We start from the raw sequence: 24467 nt of genomic DNA, 5'->3' as shown, positions 1-24467 counted from the left end.
AATAGTTAAGAGTGCTGATAGTTTAAAATACTATTTACATAAGGTAACAGTCTTGCAATGAATGGGACTGTTCATGCCTCAGAGCTTTTTTTTTTTAATCTCTCTGCATGTTCAAGAAATTAGTTATGTTAGACACACTTGGGTCACACTGCAAGTATTTCATTTGAAAACCCAAGAGCTCAAAACTTTTTCTTTATTAGTAAAAGCTGAGACAATAGAGAATAGTGAAGAGGCTTGTATATGAAATCATTCTCTCCTTTGCCAAAAAATCTTCCTTACCCCTCACATGGGGTACTGGGAAAATACTGCAGATTGAGAAATGTCTGTAGGGGGGAAAAAAAAGGAAATGGAGGATATCTATAGATTATGCTGATGCCAGAATGTATTGATAGATGCCAGGAGATCATCTGCAAATTGTTAACCAGCCATATTATGCATTTGATTTCTATCTATCACAGTTCAGCAACTAATTCCAAAAGTCATCATTCCCAGCCGTTGTTCAGGAAAAGCTGAAGAGAAATCATAACTGCCAAACCAAAATATCACAACAGGAACACAAACTCCTTACCTCTGCTCCAGGAAGCAAAGAAGCACTCATGCAGAACTCTGATGCTCAGCCAACTTATATATACCAAGATTTTATCTAGTATATAGATAATGGCAAAGGCATTTACTCAAATCATTCTACGTTTGTCTTAGTCCTGCTGGTTCTGCTTTAACCTAAGCAAGGATGATTTTCAGTCCAGACAGTTTGTTTCTCCATCAGAAAGACTTAACAACACTGTTGACAGTATTTATAGCTTGGTTGCCAGACTCGACAGAAAATACAAAAGATAAGAGTAGTACTCAGATACCCCTGCTGGTTAGCAGGAAAGCATTACCTAGAGAGAATGACCCATGAAAAAGTATCATGAACTTCCTATTGAAATAATGGTGTTTAAAATTAAATAGAATTATTCTAAAATATTTGTTTGGAATACATTTCAAGCTAATATAAAGTGAGAATTTTTTTTCTTTAAAAATAGGGTAGCATTATATTATTGTTGAGAATCTGTGGTCTTAAGCAGTCTGGAAGATTAGGCAGTCAGCTTTGAAGAAATACTTGCTTTTGTGGTGCAAATTTTTTTAAGATAAGCATGTAGCCCATAAAGTTATTTAAAACCTGAATCTTTGGCTGAAATAATGTATGTGGTATGGAATGGTATATTAGAGCTATTAGCTCTAGTAGTATGTGTCTTGAAACAATTAACACAATATGTAGTGACAAAATGTTGTATCCTTAACCTTCACTCTCACTGTTCACAGTTTGTTTACAGTACTAAATAATGGGAGAAAAATCTGTCTTTTGTCCATAAAGWGTTTAAGGATAAAGGATATTAAAGAGAACAAGGTGGGCTTTTTGGTTGATAAGGTGTTATCAAGCACCTGATGGCCTGAAGTTTCTGGAACTTACACGCTTATTGAAAGAAGCAATAATTGTAGAATTTGATTTTCTTCTAAGAGATAACACTATATAGCATTATGATATGATGGGAGGTATGGGGGAGGACTTGGGGGAGAAATGGTATTATGTAGTCAGAAAGTAGCCTTTATTGTTTCCCTTATGTGACCACATGTCTGGAATGTTAACATCTGAATAGAAATATTCAAAACAAGGAGCTAAGCAAGATAACTAGAAACTTAATAACTAAACAAAAATATAAAATAAAATCAATCTAAAGAAATCATTTTCAAAACATTGGATTTTTAGCAAATTAGCAGATTAGTATAATTTAAAGATGAATTAAGCCATATAAAGCAGTACAACAATTTGTTGCATGTTCTTTGCTATAAACAGTTTTATATTGCTATCAGTTCCCAGAATAACAGGGTACTCTCAATCTCCATGCCAAGTAATCTATTTATATTGCATTTAGTTAATTGACTTACAGAACACCAAATCATGTCTAGGTTGAAGTCAGAATTGAGAGTACAGTTCTTCCTGTATTGTGAATTACCAGACATTTGACAATTTACTACAGTGCACAAAACAAGACAAAACAAAAAATTCTGGTGTAATTTAAGATGGCACATTTTGTTACATTTAATATGCAAATGGCAAATTTAATGAAAAAAATTAACTTAAGAACAGCCATTCTGGGTTAGACCAAGGCCATCTAAATTAGTATTTTGAAATACAGCAAAACGTAGCTTGTTGCTTGTTGCAGGAGAAGCATTGACTAAATTATGCAGTGGATATGTAGACATTAGGAGACAGGAAAGGTCACTGTCACTTGAGCAGCAGTTTACAATTTGTTCAGTAAAAAACTTTTTTGTCAACAAAAAGAAAAACAAAACCAATGCCCAGGAATATATAKATCATATTCCCCCAAGTGTCCGCTTACTCTCATCTTTAAATAATATCTGCTGATTTGTCCAACATGGACATAAGCTTACTGGTTTTTAGGTCCCCAGATCAACCCTGAAACCATTTAATTAAATAACTGTCACATTAGTTACATTGCAGTCATCTGGTACGAGGCAGTTTTAAGCAGGAGCTTACACATCACAGTTAGTATTTCAGCTATTTCTCCCTTCAGTTTCTTTAAAACTCTCAGGCAGTACCACATGGGCCTTGTGATTTGACAAAATAAACATTAATRATTTGTTCTGTAACCTCATTTACTGACTTTTCAATTTGAGTCAGATAATCTGATGTATCTGCCATAAAGAAGCCCTCCTGTGTGGGAATCTCCTCAAGTTCACCCACAATGAACCCAGCAGTAAAAATTTCCTTTTTTTTTTTTTTTTGTGCTATGGCTTCATCTTCTGTGAGCACTTTAAGATGATCATCTATAGCCTTGATAGCCAGAAGTATTTCTTATTAATTTCTATCTTTTGCAAGTAGTTTCTCAGACTGCTTTTTGGCTTGCTCATCTCACAGCTGAATATGATGCAGTCACTCCCAAATAGGTATGTGGTCTTTTCAGCAGATAGGTACTCAACTAGAGCTGTTTGGATGTTTGTAGAATTGCTGTCTAATTGCCATACCTAAATGCTTTCTAGGGGATTCAGGCACGTATATATCAATGTACTATCAACAAGAGGAAGAAGTTTTTCCAGGCAGTCTCTATTTATAAAACATTGGAAAATTAAAAAAAAATTCTGATGCTACAGAGAATGGCTACCATAGCTCTTGCTTTTTCAGTCTCTTCAGCAAATGATACCTGGTTGAATACAAGGTAACTTCCGAGCAAAAATATTTGAACACTGATGGACTTTCTGATTGCCCAGGGTTATTTGTTTGTACACAATGAGTATTATGTAGAGCTGGACTCCTACTAATCAGTGACCAACCAGGATACATCTTGTCATAGCTTGCGTCACAGCATGGCTGAAAGCCAGTACAGGGCCACTAGCAACCATCATAAGAAAAAAGCCAACAGAAAGCCAAGACTTCTTTCTTTTCTTTGTTTTTCTGAAGAACAAAGCCTAGCTAGTTCCTTTTCCCTGGAACTTCTCCTCTGTTGCTTTTCTAATGAATCAAAATAGGCCTTTTGAGGTCACTGGCATTGCCTGGTGAGCTCCACTTAAATCAGTTTTGTGCACAGGAGAAACGTCACAGTCGTCCTCTACCCCAAAATTCTGGTAATTTGGGGCACAGAAAGTATATATATATCCCAAAATATATCCAGCCTGTCAGTCAGCAGGTCTGTAAGTATTCTGAGACATTTGGAGGGTCATAAGGAGGAAAGTCACTGATGTTATCTCAGCCATCATTAAATCCTGCTCCAAAAATGTTTTAAATAATGCAAGACCTGCAAATATTAAGCCTATGCTGAAAAGGGAAGGACAATTCTGTATTCATGTCAAAATACAGTTCCTTGCCCTTCAGTTTTGTCCATATATAGATTTACTTAGAGACTCCATTTGAACAGAGTTTTTGGAAACACACGTTACTGGACAAATGTTAGATTTTTAGACTCTAAAGAGGGCAATAAATATTTTCTTCCTGAGATCACAGTTTGGTGTTGGTATGAGGTCATATAAAGGCCAATATATGATCAAACACCACGTTGACAGTTAAAAGGTCTTTCCAAGTGAGACTCGCAGAGTGATAAAGTGATAAAGTCAGAGACAAGCATGATACACAGAATGGCATAGACTATTCTAAATCTTCCTGTTAAACCTACACTAAGATCATCATATCTTGATGCTAGAAGACACAAGATAAGTTTTCATTTAAGAGTGTTTTTCACAGGTTCATATTATTACTTACTTGTATTGCTACAGACTGTAGGGCTACACCTGTCTTAGTAAATTTAACAGGGCAGGGCTCAAGACCAGGAATATCTTTACTATTTAACTGATAGCATACTCCCTAGTATGATTTGACCCGTGATAGCTGTTACTTTCGTAGACAATACATACTTCAGGGGACAGTACAGGCCACAACTTGTTTCCATGAAATGTAAGTACGAAACTGTGTTTTGGGATTTAGGAGGGGAAAAAAGGGGGAAGAGTGTTTAGTTATGTTGGCAGAAGCTGTGCTGTGCTACCTGCACCAAGGAATAGTCCCTGGCCTTGTTCACTCTATAAGCATATAAGTAACCTGGGGGCCATAATCTCAAACCAGCATGCAGTTATGCAAATATTGAACACAGAGATGTTTTTTCCATCACAGAGCTACATTTTAGCACCACACTCATGGTCATGAAAAACTCCTGCATAACAGGGCAACAGAACCTCAAGTACCACTTTTCCATCACTTCTTTTTGACCTATAGTATTTCTTTGAGAAATGCATCCACTATCTGCTTGAAGACTTCAGATAATAGAAAATCTTACATGTACCTAGCTAATTATCCATCCCATGTCTAGTTTGGAAGCTGAATCCAGATAACAATCAAATTTCATTTCCCTGAAGCATTTCAGGCATCTAGTTCAAGAAATCTCTCTCCTGTGAAGGTACTTACCAAACAAGAGAAAAATGCATCTTATTCTAGTTAGTTTATCCAAGGAAAGATTGGACTTTTTAAGCCATATTTTTCAGATCTGAAATAATTCTTGTAGAACTCTTCTGAATTCTTTTCAATTTGTCAACTTTTTATTTCAGTTAAAAGCTGAAAGCCTTTGTGTAGTACACAATAACAAGACAATCCAAGACATTAAATGTGTTGTCAGAATATATGAGTGCGCCAGACTGGTTTGAGCAATACATTCTACTTGAATCACTGCAAATAATTCATATTTCTATTAATTTGCTTGTGGTATTGTTGAAATGTTTGAAATCTGAGAAATTCTTTGACTTTCTCTGAACTAGTCTGACTTCATTTGAACTAGTTTTTCCCCTCTCTCCCCACAGATTCCAATTTAGCAAAGCACTTATACTGTATTTAGGCATAGGCCTTTTATTCCAATGCTGTTGGGTTTTTGTTTGTTTTTACATGTGTTGGTCTGTTTTTTTAATAATTACGTTTTGGTTTTGTATTGGTTTTTCTTATACATATTCATTTCTGATTTTGGTATTTCTTGTGTCTGTGTATTGCAAATAATGTAATTTCATGGAGAGAACACTCATCTCATGTCCCACCTTGTTCACTATCTTTGATAAATCACTGTACCACTGTAATGCTTTCCCAGTCTGTACAAAGTCAAAGATAATAAGAAAGATATTGTTTAGATACAAGAATTTCTGAAAAGCTTGGAAGAAAAGCACTGCATAAAAGCTAGATATGATGTGCACTGGAGAAAAATGCATAAAAACACTTAAAAGCAGGAATTTAAAACAGGACCAGTGTAGTCAAAACACCACAGAGCACCTCAGAATTAGGGATGATCTATGAACATCCATGATTTCCTAGCTGAACTGGCTTTCTTTCTAAAACTTGGCTGAAACTGGCACCCTTAGCGTTAAGAATCCACTCTTTCTGTAGTTCTCTCTCTAATATGCTAGTTGTTTTTCACTAGAAGCTTTGCTGATTTAATGAAAATGGGTTAACTAATTATTTTTCATCACAAAGATCAGCTCAGTTCGGCATCTGATAATTCTAATTTATGCATAAGAGCATGTCTCATCATCAGGAATCACATCCTGATGAATTGCAGGCTGACTATATTGCTTAGGCTGTGAGATAAAGAAATGAAGAATTCCCCTCCTGATTTTCCTCAGAGACAGGATAAAAACACAAGGTTTGCAACTGTATTCTAAGAGCTGTGCTGAGAGTTGCTAATTACAAGGAAGGATTCCTCTGGTGCTGTGGGAATAGTCATAAATACAACTCTAAATTAAAAACACTTGTATAAAAAAAAACAGGCTTGCTTTTGGAGATCCACGATGCTGTATGTTGAGGCATCCAGTGCATTTGATATAAATGGAAGGATTTGTTTGCTTTGCCTTGAGGGGAGTGAGTGGGGTTTTTAGGTTTTAGTCTGCTATTTTTTAAGGTTTTACTGAACACGTGGCTTAGTTGCGCTTATTAGCCACTGGCCAGCGCTTGGGCAATCCCAGTCTGCCCTGTCCAGTGTATGACATGCGTGGCATTGTGTTCACAGAGAGTGCTACATGCGGAGGGATGCAAGCTTTCCACTGAATCATTTGAAAAAACGTGCTTTAAATTCTTAGCTGTGGTCTTCCTGTTCCGCTGCTACTTTTGTGAAAATGACTAGCACCTCTCAGGATGCTCACAGAAAGCAGGTTTTATGTTCAGATAATATCACAAACTGCCACGACAGCTGACCCAGCTATAAGGTTTACTAGAGGAAAGAAAAGACTGCCCTGTGCTCTCTGTGGCTTGTTAGTCTGCGTGAGGAAGAGATTTGGTTTGTGCATGTGCCATTTTTAGAACTATTTAGTCAGATACTTCATAAAGAGGGAACAAGAAGAAAAGTTGTCAATATTATCGGGCCTTGGTGTCTGATCTACCTACAGCTTTCAGCTGCGTTCCTGATACGTGATGTGTACTTTTATTGAAAATGGTGCCTGACTGGGGTACAAAGCATGACGAWAATAGATCTGTTTCTAGTTAGCTTGAAAATCCTTTCCTTGGTGGAGTACATGGTAAAAAATGGAGTTTAGGGTGTATATTAGCAAGTCTGTTTCAAAAAAGTGATTGCTTTTCTTGGAGAAAAAGAGTTTATCAAATCAGAGAGTGTCAAAAAAAAAGTAACAGGAAGGAAGGTTACTTGACTGTACTCCTCTTCCTGCTCTGTCTAGAGACAGCCAAGTGTGAGTCACTGCACCCATGAAGTTGGGTACATCACATCTGAAAACTAAGCTACTGTCAGGCAAATCCATGCGCTACCTTGGCACTAACAAACTTCTGCTTAGTGTTCACACAAAACTGCGTTTAAAACTGGACAATCTCTCAAGACATAACAATACATAAGACAAAATATATATAATAAGACAAAATACCCCTTCTATATGAGTATGGTGAACATACTGCAGTCACACATAAAAGAAAGAGAAAGAAAGAACACCATTCTAATATCAATTTTTCTTGCCTTACAAAACATGTTTGGAGTCTGCCTCTTGCAGTTTCCCCTGGCAACTCTAGTATCACAGAATACAATGTCCCAAGGCTACACTCCATTACACTGCACCATCTTTTCCTTTCTCTTGCTCTGCAGGCTTTAATGAAGCCCATCAAATTTGCACAAGTGTCCTATTTACTGTACAGAAATTACGTCAAAAGAAACGATGCTGGCTTCCTTTTAAAGCCTGAAGATTGGCAAACAATCATGAAAGTCAATTGCTGTTCAGCTTGCTAAGTGATGGCATGTATTGCAGCCTTGCCTAATTACAGCAGATCAGATGTTTCCTGTTGTGGAAAACAATACTAACAGATTACTAGCTCTTGGTGTTTTAAGGGAAATAGTATATGTTGAGAATCAATTGAAACAGAGCATTGGAAATATGCTGTATGGGAATTTCTATTGAAGCTTTACCATCAGTTTATTTTTAATGTGTATTTATGGAGAGGTGAAGCAGAAATCTTGTGAAATTTTCAATGTTTCTAATATGCATTATTGATCAATTGCATAGTAGTAGCTTTTTTCAACTGATATGGATGTAAAGTATATACAGAGTTAATCTGGACACTGTGTCTTCATAAGGTTTTCTCCAGGAATGGTCTGTCAATGAGCTACAAGGAAAAAGGAACATGAGGTAAGCAGTGCAGTAAGCACCAGTATGCAGGATGGTAGAGACCATCTACAAATAATTTGTTGGATGCACACAGTTAAAAGGAACTGACATTACCACAAGAAAACTGACAGGAACTTACCTCTGTTTGAAGAGATCTTAGTGCTCCAAGTGAAGACAATAAGAGTATAATCATTTCTATATGGATGCATGAATATTCTCTCTATTTCTTGACCATTAGTTCCCCAAGTCATGTTCTTACACTAAGGGATTATTAGGGCATCATGATAACTCCCACACACACTCTTTGTCTAGTTTCTGCACGTAATCTCAGTGGCTCTAGCTTTACATCTAACAAAACTATAGTTAGTGTAACAGCCTTTGACTCTTTGAAAGGATGTCACTGATTTCTTTCGTCACTTAACTAAGCAGAAGGCTGGATCAATCAATCAGATCTTTACAGAGTAACATTAAACAAAATAACTGTTGCTTAAGCCTAATTCACAGTGTAGAATTCAGCCTGAAGAAACATATTTTGATAAAAATCCAACTGTAAAACTCAAAAAATAATCTGCTGCCTTTTATTTTCATGAGACTGAACTGAATAGAACATGTGAAATAAAAATCATGCCTGCAACTTCATGTTTGAGATATTGCCTAGTAAGTCATGACATTACCCCTAAGCCTGTTTTTGCATTTGTAACTCAGGTAAGGAAACAGCATTCTTGAAGAAAACCTCTGGTAAATTTCTTAAATAGATATGCCAGCAGCAAATATTTGCTACAGTATTTGTTGCCAGGCATTAGTGAATACTATTTTTCAGGGCAGGGCTTTGATATGTATCAAAACACATATCCATTCCTTCTAGAAGTTTCTAGATAGTTGCCTCACCTGACATCTCCGGAAGTTTTCAGCTCAATGCAGCAGCAGGTGGGTTGAGGAGAATGTTGGTACCTCAGGCTCAGCTGTACTGAGCTTCTGCTGTGTTCTGCTGATCAGAAACTGTTGAAAAGTTAGAGCAGGAGGGCTTCAGACCTCTTTGGGAGAACTGGCAAAAGAAAAGGATTCCCTTTGAGCCTCAGAGTACTGAGTAAGATCCCATCGGAGAACTTCAAGGAAGATTCCTGTAAAAAATGCAGTGCAGGCTCATTTGTAGCCGGATTGATGCAAAATCCCTGCAAGGACTGAGAGAAATATTGTGAATATCCACTCAGAGGGATTTTCAGTGGCAAAATCAGCTCTGTTCAGTTCATTTTGTTAACTTCAGTTTCCCTTCTGTCTTCTTGTTTTTGATCAAGTCCTATGTAGTTGATCTCAGACGTCAGTGGTTTACTCTAAAACCAAATGATTGTAAAGTTCTTTACAAACTTCATGCAGAAATTATTTCAGTCCCATCAAAATGGAAAGAGATTGGTCTGAAATATCTTTCTGGCAGCTCTTGTTTAAGACAATTTTGACTTAAATGGCATGGACTTGCCTTCTTTTTAACTCTGTCTCGTATTTCCTTCCTTTGTACTCCCCCTTAACTTTTTTTCCCATCTCTTTTTGTATCCCTGTCTTCAGCCAAGAGAAGTCAGTGTCTCATATCCTGTCTTCTGAATGACGTTCATTTGCACGACCTCCACCACTCTTGATTACTGCAATGAGTGCCTTTAGTAATCATCATCATCCTGTTCTATTTTTCCAGAGCAATACCCCCTTTAGTGAGTTTCACATTTATAAAACATGTGTTATACCAGCAGAAACTCAAATACTTCCTCTCTTCCAGAGCAATGCTGGTGCACATCTCCTAATAAATGAGTGATTTTCTACAGTGGTTCTGAATGAACTTACAGTTGACCTGCTGGAAGTGACCTGGCTGAAATGAGCACATTAGTCAAACAGTGAGGTGTATCTTACTTACAGAGTGACTCAAAAACACTAGTCCAGCTGATACGTGAGGATTTTCTCTTTACCTTTCTCTTTACCACTTAATCTCATGAAAGCCTATGCTTTGCTTAATAGGTGTATTCAGTAAAAGGTTCAAGAGCAAAACAATTAACAGTGTTGAATGTGTATGCCTTCCACATGGCACTTCACTTTCAATGCTTTCTACCTACTAATTATGGAAGGAATCCTCATCCTGTTAGAAGTAGGAGAAGTTCAAGAAGAAATGTTTGCTCGTTATTGTTGTGGTTCTGTGAGTCATGAGCCAGGATTTTATGCTGGTAGGTGCTAAGCAAACACAGATAAAAAAATGTAGCCCTCTTTTTGAGACAGCAAAGAGTCTCGTGTTTTTGCTGGTGCTGATGGGACATACTTTTGTTTTAAAACTATTTTTCAGTGGTTGTTGTACTTTTTAGACAGACAAAAAATAATGTTTCACTTCCAGCTTTTTGCCATTACTAATACACACACAGTATAGTTATTGCTGAGTCCAGCAGTTCTTTCTGGAAAGCAGTTGTCCCCAGCAATGTAGAGACACTTTCTGCAAGAACTTGACAGGAGCCACTGGTTCCCCATGATCAGCTGTCAGCCGAGTCCTGCCTCTGTGGAAGACAGCAGCTCCCGCCAAGCTGTGGCTAGTGCTGTCATTTGGAGCCCAGCCACTGGTTCAAAAAATGGTTCTAAGGTGCTGTTCAAAGATCCTAAGTAGCTTTATGACTTACCACAACAGAAAGTCCCACTTTGAGCATTCCACATAGGTCTTTTCTACCTAGACACTTTTCTGCGATTCTCATATCTATGCTGCCTCATTCATCATCAACACAAAACATGGGCATAGTCAATGTGGGCACTCTGAATGGGCTTGTGTTGATATGGCCTAACACACATCATAGCATTCCCTCCCAAAACTGTGGGGCACTTGTAAATTCCTGTTTTCTCTATATTGGGAGGTAAGGAGAACTAGAAAACATTATATCTCTATTTGAGAAGGAGACAGCAGATACCACTTTTGGCAATTTGATGATTTGGAAAACTCTGCCTCTGGTTCTTGAGAGACCCCCAGGAACTATTTGTATTTCAGGTAGTGGAGGATAGCTCTAAAACCAGATCTATATGGAAATCAGGGAGACCTGACTGTCCACCTCTTCCCACCATATTTTGTTATTTGTTCTAGAATCCCTTTCTCCCCATACTCCTTCCCTATAGGCTTCTGGAGGTTAAAAGGCAATCAACAGAGTGGTACAGAAAAGTGTGATCAGTAGGCCATCAGAAGATTTGGGAGATTTCCCATCAGTTGCTCTACAGTGCATGGGAAGCCCAGGAAAGCACCATAGCTTCCTGAGAGAGAGCACCGGTCAGTGTTATGAATAGACACATCTGGTAGGAGTAGAAGAAGAGCAGCATGGTRAGCAGACAAGATGTCATGGAAAAGAACATGATTCAAGTCCTAGGCTGAATCCAGCACACAGGTCAGATTTCTCCTCCTTTGCCTGATGATCACTCCTCTTGCTCCTTTTCTTTCTCCTCTTAATACAGTAAACAAAGATACTTCTTTTAGAATTGCAACTATAGTAGAGACTCATTGTACACAATGCAGCTAAAAAGTTCAAGCAAAATACACTAGCATTCCTTCCGATACAGGAGTGATGGCAAACCTTTGACAGGTTCTTCTGCTCCTACAACTCTTTAATGGAGTAGAGATGAATGACATGCAACAAAACTCATAATTCAGTATTGTTTCTTGGATACATGACCATTATTTATAATGCTGTATCAGGTTCAGCAAGGCAAGTCTCTCGGGCTTTTCATGTTTAGGCAGAAGATGCTTTCTCAGGAGATTGCTAGTGCTTCCACCCCCAATCGCAGTGGAAAATCTTTCTCATAACTTTTCAGTCCCAACCAATAATAAACATAAGATGTCTGTTGTTTTTTTTTTTAACTTTTCTTCAGGTTGTGAGTAAAACTTAAGGCCCTGAGTCTGATTTCTGATTTTTTTTTACCTCAACCCAGTAATTTGTCCTCAACTCTCTTCTCTAGTGTCAGCGTTTCTCCCAGTGCCACTTCTGTTCCTTAACACTAGCTCAAATAATTATTGTAATTCCTTATTGCCCTTATCAATGTTTATCTGGTAATTATGAATCTAAACAAGAAAGCAGTGAAAACAGAAGGTGCAGGTAAAGACACATTATTGTTCAAAGTACAACAGAAACTTCTTTTAAAGAATTGCTCCCTCAGTCATTGTCAAATATTTTTAAAGGAATTTTAATTTTGAACTAATTCTCTTTAAACATGTACTGACTATTTAAGAAATTATTCTATCCTCCTCTGACCTTGAAATTCCAGTGACAGGGTGCTGTAGCTGATTGAAAGCTATACAAGGAAATTTTTACAAAACAGTGCTTCCACAGGGTGACTAGCCCATATAAGAAGAAATAGGTACTTTTATCCCTGCCTGACATATTGTCCTCTCTTTTGATTAAATAAACACCATTTGGATTTTATAATGGGGAGTGCTGTCATTTTGACAAAGAGGAAGAAATCCATGAATGTGTGCATATGTGTGTTTGCAAGTATATAAAGATGCAGTCAAGAGAGGATTTTGTGTGCTGGCAGGAAAGTCTAAGCAGAGACTTCAAAAAAAATTTCTCTGTTCATGTTAAGAAATCAGCCAGAGGCACATGTGATTGCCATGAGAAAATGTCAAGCAGAAGTACTTCTTAAAGGCAGGCAGGCAGGCAGGCAGGCAGGCAGGCAGGCACAGAGCAGCATAAAGAAGACAATCTGAGGTGACAGACCTGCAAAGCAACTTCCAGTCACAAGGAGAGGCGGAACTTCCAATTTTTTAGGTAAGGGGTCTGAACCCCATAGTCCCATGGGGCCAGGCTGCTGCAGCTCCATGTCCCCAGGTCCAATCTGTAGCAAGGCTGAGAATGTATTCCTAGTAGGCACCCACACCAACACACATATACAACATTATATACATATGTACGTGGCTTGCCACACAGATCAGCATGGACAGACACACTCAGCACTCATACAAACACAAACAGCACCAGCAGCCTCATCCTGTTCACCTCTCTGGCTTATCAGGAGGAAGGTCTGTTCTTGGGCCATATATATACATACGTTTGATGTGGATCCCTCCAGCGGCTGGGTTTAGACACTCAGCCCACCCAGTAGCTGCCCCTGGATCCTCAGTCTCCCCAGTTGCTGGCACCTGGACATACAAGCCCCTGAGGCCAAAGTCCCACTCCAGTTGCTGGTACAGAACCCCTCACTCACACACATACACACGCACGCATGCGCGCACACACACACACACACACACACACTGTGGATCCCTCCAGCAGCTGGACTGGCCTTGGACACACTGTTTATCCAGTAGCTGGTCCTGGATCCTCACCCTTTCAGGTGTCTCACCTCTAGAGATGGACACACACACACACACACACACACTGCAGACACACATAACAAACAGGTCTCAGTTGATGCTCAGACCCTGTGGTTTCACTGGCAGTTGGCCAGGACTCCCCTGGTCCCTCTGGTAGCCAACTCCCTTGTGGGAGGGACACAACATAGACATATATGTCTATGGAAACTGCTAAAAACAAAAATGAGTGTATTCCTACTAGGCACCATGCAAGCGGGTCTCCCAGTCAACCCCCCTGAACCCTACAGTCCCTCTAGCAGTCCACCAGGACTCCCCTGTTCCCTCCAATAGCCAGCTGCCCTGTAGTCTCACCACTGGAGACCCCCACACACACACCGGGCTCCCAGCTCACTTCACCTGCTCACCAGCTAGTCCAGCTTGGTGTTTGCTAGAGATCACACCCTCACTTGCATGCCCTCACTCACTGCAGTTCCTGGCACCGCACACAGGCCCTCTCACATGTGGTCCCACTCAAGTTTCTGGCACTGGACTTGACTCACTCCAGTCCATACAGTTGCTGGCACTCAGATGCTCACTTGCTCCGGTTGCTTGTACCACAGACACGCGGGCCCTCTGACCCGCGGTCACACTCCAGTTGCTGGCTCTCAGACCCTCACTTGCACCAACTGCTGGAACCACAGACACATGAGCCCTTGTAGCCTGCGACCTGACTCCAGTTGCTGGCTCTTAGACCTCCACACACACGTACACACAGAACAGTGGGTCCCCCACCCAACAATAGTTAAAAATAGAGTCTAATGAGAAGACAGGACAGACTGCACGGATCAAGCTCAGGACATGGCCAGACAAGCATACTGACCAGCCCCATTTACATGTGACCAGCCCTTTTTAACCCCTTATCCTTCTAGTTTCCTACATTTTTCCTCCCCAAATCACCTGCATCCATCTCTTTCTCCACCTTTGGTTCCTCCCCTAAACCATCCCATAATAAGTCTTGTGCAATCCCCAAATGCTCTTCTCCTGCACCCCACAATGTGTCTTATACCCCTTAGGTAGTAACACCCCTCAGTCCAAAAGGTACTGCGGAGAGCCACCCCCCCATTGACTTATCCTGGCCCATGGGGCTGATGCTGTCCTGGGACAGTCCTGGGAGGAGCCCCAACAAGGTGTCTGTCCTCCAAGTAGATGGTGGGGTCCCCCACCTGCCGTTATGCCTCTGTGCTCATCTGTGCTTGTGGAGATAAGCCCTCTCCTGTGATGGGCCTGGGAGTAGCTGGGGCAGGCTATTTTTCAGGTTCCCCCACCTGCCGTTGTCTCTGTGCTCCTTTGTGCTCATGGAGACAAGCTTTTTATCACACAACCTAACAAAAATCAGTCAAGAAGACCTTTACAGTTCCCATTAAGTTTGCTTTCAAAGTTTTAATCAGTGTACTTTTAGCAAAAAAACAAGGGTGTCCTTTGCTTATAGCACAATCCTCTGAATGATTAGACCAAAGTGTATTTCAGAACCCTGGTCATGTTATCTCTGAACAGGAGAGAGGTCTGTAATGATGCTGTTATTTTCACAGGGCATTGGCTATCAAATCTCTCTTGATCCTTATTGTGTAGCTGAGTTAATCTCTGAGCATCACTGAGCTCATCTCTTTCTGTGGGTTAGCACAGGCCATGTGCTTGCTTTTGCCCTTAATCTGGGTCATGTTTAGCCTGATTATGTATCTTATGGGTGAGACATTTTGCCTTTAGGATTAAAAGCTAGACACACTGGAAAGCTTTAGAATCATGTAAAAATATGTATCTGTTTTCCTTAATACTAGATTTTACTAAAGTTTTCTCTTTTCTGCTCATTTTTGTTTTTAGCAGTTTCCATTTATGTCAGTTTTGTCCTTGTTAGAGATTGGTTTGTTTCACTATACAGAGTGATCTTAGTCATTAAAGAAAAATATCACTTAGCTATCTTGATAAAAGGCAATTGCACTTGAGTTCTAACGGCTGGGGTTCTTTAGGCATGACAGCTTCAGTTCCTAGCATTTTGATTGCACGTTTTCTTTTAGCTACACAATAAGCTACTCCAAGCTACACTTGGAGTTTCAGGTGTGAACCAAACTCTAGAAAGATAGGACGTGTAGCCATATCTGACACTTACACAGAGTTGAAATTACTTTAAAATAGACTTTATTTATCTACTCTTTTAGTATATATTTATTGATCTTCAGGAGATGGATCCCCTTAGCTTGGCTTGACCTTGATTCCTAATAGTTACTCCTGGATAGTAATCAGAACAATATTTTTCTGTATGTTTAGCAAACCTTGTGACTCTGAAGATGAAATTCAGACAACAGGCACATGAAAGAGATATCAAAGAGTACTACTGTATGTACTTCGTCATACCAAGGAACTGAAAGAGGGATCATGTATTTTAAGAGTGTAAAGCAGGATGCCAAGTAGTGTCTGGTTTGTGGATTGGGTCTGCAGAGGTCACAGGGCTAGAGTTCTACTCATAGAAATGTGTGTGCAGGAGGAGGATGGGTGAGATGCAGGGGCAGGGAGCATTAACTGATATCCTATTTGATGCCATTAAAAATTCAGCCCACATCTTTCTAAAGCAGAGCCCTTTACTCCAACATCTAGTGGGCCTTGGTCACTGTGTCCTATCTCTAATGTAGTTAAGTGGTGAGATGCCATAGTAACTTTGTAATTATTGGTGTGCTAAGAAATGCCTCTAATGTTAGTTAACAGAAATATTCATATTACAGATACAATGTGTTCCTGTAGTACTTATTATTCTACCCTATTTGGGACCATATTTGTGTCATCAGAGGCTTATCCTGAAAACTTAATATGCCACATATACCTAGTCCTGAAGAAAGCATACTTATTATTTCTTACATCTAATGTTATATAGTGCCTTTAAATTACTGGAGTTTACTTTTCAAACATCCTACTAGAATTATCCATTGATAACATTTCTACATGAAAAAATGGAAAGTCTGAGTTCTAAGATTTATAGCATTTTACAGGAAAAGAAAGCAACTTTTCAAATCATCATTTAAATTTATGCTTGCAAGTCTGGAATATATATATATATATATAATAAGATACAAACATCAAATATAGTAAGATATAAGCATTAGGTAAGCTAATCCGTGCCAATAAAAGATCATCGACACATTAAAACAAATATTTCTATATGCAAGTCTTTACATTTTAAATGAGGTATTTTGTAGCTTGCTATATTATTCATAACATAATCATAAATATCTTCTAAACTATATTCAGAAGTTTAAAAGATGTGACAAACCCTTTACCCCTATTCATAGGGAATCTGCAATAGGCTGTATGGGATATTTCAGCCCTTGTGTTAGATTTCTTAGAACCGTTAACATTTCTCACATTGATTCTACCATAAGACACTCCTATTGATTTGCTAGGAGCTTTGGGGCAGATTACCATCAACGATAATAATCTGTGGAATCAGTTTATTAATCCCATAAAATTAAAGAATTGAGAAGTGTAATCTCAGCTGACTTTCTTTGCTGAATATTAATTAACACAAGTATGTGGAAATTATCTTGGAGTCAAGAGCTCATAATATGGGATGGCATTATATCATTAAAAGAGACGAAAGGGAAAAACCAGATAAGAGGAAAATTCAGTAGCTAATGAAAACAACACTGCTGTTCCAACTAATTCTGGGACAAAAGCTGGAGGATGCCACCAAAGTTGTTTCACTGTGATTATCAGCGAAAGAGGTACCTTTAAGAAGAGCTGGATGAAACTGATTCCTTCTGCAGCTTCCCAGATTAACTTTTTATGATGAAATAGCTGATATGACATGATATGAGAAAGTACAGTAAAAGAGGGGTCTCTTCTTTCCCATCATTTTCCCCACAATTTCCAATAACTTAGGTTCTTATAGATGCTGAGTTTTAAGTCAAGATAACATATTGATGCATGGAATAGGTGAAGTCAGACTGCTGAAGGAGATGCTTCTCCTGGAGGTTGCTGTTCTCACAACAAGAACAACTGAATTACACATGAAGCAGCTCCAGAAAAGCACATTGGTGCAAAGGAGGCAGCCTCCAGATGATAGGTAGAGTGGGGAGCGAAGGGAATAATTACTCCCATCATCCAACTTAGTCTGTTGCTTACAATGCTGTGGGGAAGCTTTGGTCTTGGCTACGCTCTGTGAAGACATGGATCAAAGATGCTTGGGATTAGAGGACTGAAAAAGGAGGAGAGCAGCTGACAGAATATCAATGGTCTGTTCTCCTTCAATGTTGCCAAGGCAAGTTGTTCCAAAATGTTACTGTATTCTGTAATTTATAAAGCTGCAGCTGCTTGGCCCAACATTGAAGCAACCCATATTTTTCCTCAATGGGTCTGCTTTCACAAGAGGAGCTGAGCATGTAGCTCTCCTGTGTCTTACACAATTATTTTGCCTGTTTACTGAGAGTTTGAATTTCTGTAAAGAAATTGTTAAGATTGAGAATGACTGAGCTATCTCTAAATTGTTAACACTGAACATATTCTCTGTAAATATATTACTGTAAATTATAGCGGGTACAATCCATTCAAGTGAGTGGCTTCATACCAGTTTCAAGTTTCTCTTTTAAAAAGTTCATAATTATAAGCTTTTATGAACCATTTAAAGGTTCACACTGTTTGCATAGAAAATCACTACAAATCACTACTGTTCTTTTAAAGCAATCAACCAATTGCTGCATAAATGTTAGTCACTGTATGTTACTATAGATGTTTTAAGTTTGCAGATTGTTTTACGTGTACATGATGGAAGAGTAATTAGGGATGTTTTTGTGTAAGATACTAAGGAAATGGAATTTTGTGACCCCCAAGATGTCCTTCCTCTTCTGTGGAAAGAAGTTGTGTTTTGGCTTGCTTTTGAGACAGCATAGCACTGAGATGATTTAATCAAGATGGGAAAAAAACTCTGTGAAAAATTGAGACTCACTCAAACCCTGCAGTTCTAAAGACATTAAAATTGAGATCTTATATCTGCTAAGAATGTATGGTTCTTTTGTGTGTCTGTAAGAGAAAATTTGTCCCTGTTGCTTGGCTTTGGAGTGTTCTTCTCTTCCATCTGACTATATTACTTTTACCACTGCATTGGATAATTTCAAATAGTGAAACAAGATAATGAAATGCTTGAAGAATTCAGTGAATTAGGATTGCTACTCATTCTGTGTAGTCAAAATGATGAGGAAGGGATTCGGTCGTGGCAATAGTTGCTTGTACTGTATACTTTCTCTTCTCTCACCTTTTGTGATAAGCACATAAAACAGGAATGATTAGTGTTCAGTTCTGTTTATTAAAGACACCACATATTATTATGAAATCAATGCAAACTTGTGGAGTGATCAGGTGGTTAGAAGAGAGGCTATTCAATGTTTGCAGACTGTATGGGAATCCCAAAACACAGAGGTGATGTGGGCTGTGGAGTGAGGAGATGAGAAGGAAGATGATGGGGTGGACAGCTATCCAACTGCCTGGCCATATCTTCAACTATGTGCAAGTAGTAGTCGTTGAGCAAAAACAAGATATGATTTTTACAGGTTTTCTTTTGCATGTCTCAGTATATTTTTTGTCTTAAAGGTCTACCTCTGCTAGCTCACCCAACTACATTTCAGTTCAATGGGGTAAGAGAGTATATTATTATTAGCTTCAGTTGAAAGCTAAAATTCCCTTTCATGTTAATTGAATAATAATATTTAACTGAAAGCAAACCTGTCTTTTTCAACAGGAAATCCAGAAAAATTTTGATAGATTAATTAATCTTTTTGTAAAAATGTTGGATACAGTTTAATTTCAAGCAACAGCTATTTCACGGAAATAAAATGGAAATGCAAAAAGATTCTTCAAATTCTGAAAAACATAGTAAAATGTCTAAGTGGTAAAGTTGTTAAAAATGATTGAAATTCACTTCACTCCACAAAATCCACTCTTTACAATCTTATTTCAGTTTTTGCTCAAAGATTTTGTTAAGAAACAATCAGGTCTTTCTGCACCTAAAATGTTACAGAAKGCAGTAAAAAAAAAACAGAGAAAAAGCAAGAAAGAAGCTCTTTGTGGTTTATTTATGTTAAGAATGAAAACCTAATAATTGTGTGCTCTTTTCCTCAGTATTTGTTCAAAAAACATTCACCTGTGAGAAGAACAGTGACACACTGCTAAATTTTAAATATTAAAAAAGAGGTTTTTGGATGGTAACTGCCATATCATTATTTTTCTTGTCTCTCCTTACTTGTCGAATATAGGATTCAAGACACTTAACTGAACAAACAAGGAATTTTTTTGTGTCCTGCAATAATATTGCACTTTTACAATTTCACAGCTTGATGCACTAATGTTTCTGACATTGCTTTTAACTCTTCAATGCAGAATTCCGTCTGGTTTGTTTTCCTGTTGTTCCAGCGTTCTCTGTGGCACAGAGAAATAATAATAAAGAATAATAATAATAAAGAATAATATTGCCTTTCATTTTTCTCTTTTTTTAAACTGTCCTAAACACCAAGAATCATAGAAGAATCCACTAGCTGAAAAGAAGAAAGCAATATAAATAAACAAAAGCAATATAAATAAACAAAAAATAACTTGCACAAATTAGGGATCGGTGAATTTGGAGAAATATTCACAACTGTATAAGCAACAGTGATATTAAAAAGATAGATTTCTGAGTATGCTGATCTTGCTCCTTTTTAAGATTGAGAATTTTCTCTGAATATGTTCTTATTTTAGAGGGAACTTTTGCCACTCACCTATGAGCAATCAGAATGAAGCCAAAAGTACTCACTATTGGCCAAAATAAGAGAGGGTTTGTCATCTTTCAGGTAAGAGAAAACACTAAACTTTTCACCTTTTATTTTGAAATTTCCTAGGTTTAAAACCAAATGCTGTACTAGGAAGTAGACAAATGTTTTTGCATATGGTCTGCTCATGAAACAAAAATGAGTCATTTGCAAAATTGTTTTCTTACCCCTCTTTTTTATTGCCTGGGAACTGTATGTCAGCTTGTTAGTTCCAGATAGTGAAGTCCTTCGTACCTATATACAGCATCTGTATTAGCAGCACAAACTGCCCTTCTGCCAATCTATCTCTACTCTGACTTTGGGATTTACTGCAGCTCTGTGCACTGCTGGTCAGGAAGCCTAACTCTGAGGGCAAATTAATGGCAGCTATGTTGAGGCCCTCTTCCAGTCCTTTGGGGCCCTTTGGGAGTCCAAATGACACCCTTTGAAATTCACATAACATTTTGTAAAACAGAAACCAGACAATGATTGAACCATAGATTAATTCATAATACGCACGTCTTGAGAGGTTATGTCTTGAGAGATTGTTCAGTTATTTTTTAATATAATTCAGTAGTCACATCTGCTGAAAATCAAGCTCCACACTGTGTTCCAAATCACTAACCCAAGTTATTGGATATCTGAAACTCTGTTCTTGATGCTTTCATCATTCTATATGATGCTTACTGAACTTATCCAATGCTGTGAACTACCTAATCTGTAGATGGGAAATGATTTCTATGCTCTTACTATTACTCCATTTTATTAGGGATCATTTCCATCACTAATATCCACGAACAAGTATCTAGAAGTAAGTGGAGAGGTTTTCTAAAAATCTAGTCACATTATGTAATTCAGAATGTTCTTATAAACCAAACCAAGTTAAAGCTCTGGAACTTTACTCCTTCTCTATGGATTCTAATATACTGGCTAATATAGATTTTGCAGAACAGTAAAGTGATATGAATTATTAAATCTTTATAAGCCACACAAATAGCCTTCTGTCTAGGTGCTTTCTCCCTGGTCTTAATATAAAAATTGTCACCAATGACACATAGGCAGTCTTACGTAATTCATCCATTGTTACTCRGGGACTCAAGAAGACTTCATGCCCCTAGATCAGAAAGCATTCCTTACCTCACCTATTGTGTAAATCTCCTTCCTCCTTCAGTCTAAGAGTTGCCTAAATCTTGACAGAACCTATGCACAGGCACCTAAAACTCTGTCCATGCCTACTTTTCCCTTTCTGCCATGTGAAAGGTAGAAAGGAGGAGGTAGTTCACACAGCCAGAGTGCTGACCCACTGCCCAAATGCCCTTGCATTCTACCTTGCCGGGGAAATGTCTGAGATCAGCCCAAATTATCTTGGAATCCTCTATTATAGCTGGGCTCATATCACAACTGTTTTCCACAATTCTTTCCAAACTGAGGTTCCTGAACTGAATTTGATCTCTGACAAATGTTATAAAAGAGGAACCTTTCCCTTTTGCACTGATTCTTGGTTTTGCCCTAACCAGGGAGAGAGAAAGGTAAGAGAAACAAATTAAGACAAAAAGGCATTTATTTTTTTACTCAGCATTTCAAATTGGAACCTATGCTCAATAGAAAAGACATTGGGAACTCTGACAGGGCATGGGGGATAGTTAGAGGAAAGTTATTCACCAGAAACAGCTGAATTTCTAGATCATATTGGAAAAGATATATGACAATAGGTAGGTAGAATCAAGGCTAGAAAGGAAGACAGAATAATGCACAGATGAGTTTGTGGGAGCTGAAGACTGTTCCCTTGTTGTAGGAAGCATTTTTAGGAGTGGTGTCATCTTGCTATGACAGCACTTAGTCCAAACACAATTTTTACCGGCACTCAAATGTATTTATTTTCTTTGGGTTTCAAAGGTGTAAGGAGTGTGTTTCATAAGAAGTACATTAAGCAGGTTCTCTAATATCCAAGTTCCTGTCCAAGGACCACAGTGAAAAAGTCTAATGGACTGTTGAAGACTTGAGAAGAGGAATGCCATCCCATGGTAGGAGACAGCATGTCTTGGTGTGCAGTCTATGCTGAGATGGGAGAATCACTATAGACGAATATTAAAATGCCTCCAGTGCTGACCCAAGACTATAAAAGGAAATCAAATAAATTACTTAGTCAAGAAGGATTGCTCAAAAAGTCAGTCTTATAAATTTTAGGGATTCCCAAATATACTCTAACACTAATTCTAGAGAAAATGAACTCAGGTGTCTGTGCCCAGCTCTTCTATTTTGCCAAGAGCTGCATGACTAAAATCTTGTATTATGGCCAAGTCCTGTGTTTCAGAGAATTCTGCTAATTGCTAACAAAAAGTGTTATCTACTTGATTTTCCTGCATCTTTAGCAGAACCCCCAACAATGTCCATATTCTTCCCCCCACCCCGTATTATCACTCAGACTTTCAATACATCTATCTCCTGCTGCATTCTGAACATCTGATTGAGACATATGGCATAATCTCCTTCACCTTTTCCCCTCCTGTTGTTCCTGAACAAATTGTACTCTTTGGTATTAATATTCCAGTCATATTTTCACATGACTGTACCCCACTATGTTTCTGTTATGTCAGTTAAGTTGTAATTTTGATCATGCATTAAGGTTTCAAGCTCCTTCTATTATTTTTCAAACATTTTGCATTAGTATAGAGACATCTAGACTGAGCATCAGTGGGCTTGCTTTCTTCTTCTGTGACCTTTTTTAAATAATCATAGCCTTTTCACTTTTCCAGCTTTGGATCAGGCTCCTGTGAGTCATGTTTACTTGGACACTCATGTCACCAGTCCCTGTAAGAATAGTTTAGTGCTCACCTCATTAGGTTACCAAACCTGTGCCAAGTTCTTCCTTTTTTTGTGAGATGGAGCCCATTTCTTTTCAACAGTGTTTCTCATCTCATCATGGAAGCATGCGTTTATGCTGAGGAAGGCAAGGTCCTCCTTGCAACACTCTGCACAGCTGTGTTCAGCTTCCCATCTTTACATACTTGTATTCATTTGAGATTATCTTTGTCTAAGTAGAAACTGTTATCATAAGTGCTTTTTGGCCACTCCATCTTTTTGCCCTAGAAGCATTTACATCATAAAAAACCCTTGCAACCTCAGTGGCCGATTTTTGTCAGAGGGCCAAATGATTCTTGGAGGCTGAAGTAGCCTCTAGCTTCCCTGTGACAGAGACAGTAGCTTCCTATGACTTTGTGCAGAACTTGAACATACCAGGATTCTGATTCATGCAACACAGTGTAGTATTAAATTGATGCTAAAATGTAGAAAGCATAAAAAAATGGGATTGAAATAGACCTTCAGAAATGCCCTAGTCTTGCCTCTATACTGCAAAGTAGGACCACCTGTATCTAAACTGCTCTTGAAAGATGTTTGCCTAACCCTACTTTTAAAAATAGCCAGTAATAGGACACTGTGGACTCTCACAGCCTATCTATTTCAGCACTTCACTGTCCTACCTTTAGATTTTCCTATGTCCGACTTAGCTTTGCTGCAGTTTGCTCATTCTAACTGCAATGAATATGGCAAAGAAATTATTCCCTTCCTTTTTTCATATAACCTCTATCTGTACTGGCAAACTAAACAGTGCCAGTACACAGGCCTGAACAGTGACGGTTGGTCATCTATAATGTTATATTCCTGGAATGGGCCCTGGCAATATTTGGGCATTCTCCTAAACAATTCACAGGCACAGTTTGGGACTTAATAGGCAGTTCAGCTGCAGCTGTGTTGTCCGGAAGGCTTTAAAAGAGCTTCAAGGTGTGGGCAGATAATGTCTCTAGGTGAAAGAATAGACTCTAGTACCGTACTTTTTTAGAATAAATGTACCCTTTATATAATAGTTGTATCTCTTCTTTTTTGGATAAGACAATATCAATCTCAGTCTTCCTCGTAGSCTCCAGACTTCTGAATATTCTTACTGGAGCCTTTCTAGTTGAACCACACCATTTTTAATTGACATTCCCAAAATTGGTCCCTGAAGTGAAATTCCCAAAGTGCAATGCTCAGCTGAGCCCTCACCAATGCTTAGTGAAGATGAATATGATGATTTTCTGTGTATTACAAATCATATTCCTATTTATACATTTCAGATTGCTTTGTACAGTTCTCTAAGTAGTCAGATGAATTTAATGAGCTCAGATTGATTTGTAAATCTTTAACTTATTTAATACTTTTGAATATGTTTTTCCAGCATTTAT

At 38.5% G+C, this 24467-nt stretch overlaps 1 protein-coding gene across 1 annotated transcript in view; it reads left to right on the top strand.

Moving 5' to 3' along the window:
* PDE7B (phosphodiesterase 7B) overlaps positions 1-24467 on the top strand; it is a 233502-nt gene that overhangs the window by 18791 nt on the left and 190244 nt on the right. Inside the window, exon 3 of the mRNA XM_026087431.1 lies at positions 20195-20286. Coding sequence (XP_025943216.1) covers positions 20230-20286 — 57 coding nt within the window. The 5' untranslated portion in view covers positions 20195-20229. The remainder of the gene's footprint in view (positions 1-20194; positions 20287-24467) is intronic.

The sequence above is a fragment of the Apteryx rowi genome, unplaced genomic scaffold, assembly GCF_003343035.1.
Source record: "Apteryx rowi isolate R43461 unplaced genomic scaffold, aptRow1 scaffold_716, whole genome shotgun sequence".
Taxonomy (NCBI): domain Eukaryota; kingdom Metazoa; phylum Chordata; class Aves; order Apterygiformes; family Apterygidae; genus Apteryx; species Apteryx rowi.
The sequence above is the reverse complement of the archived record's forward strand: the minus strand, read 5'-3'. Positions and strand labels throughout refer to the sequence as shown.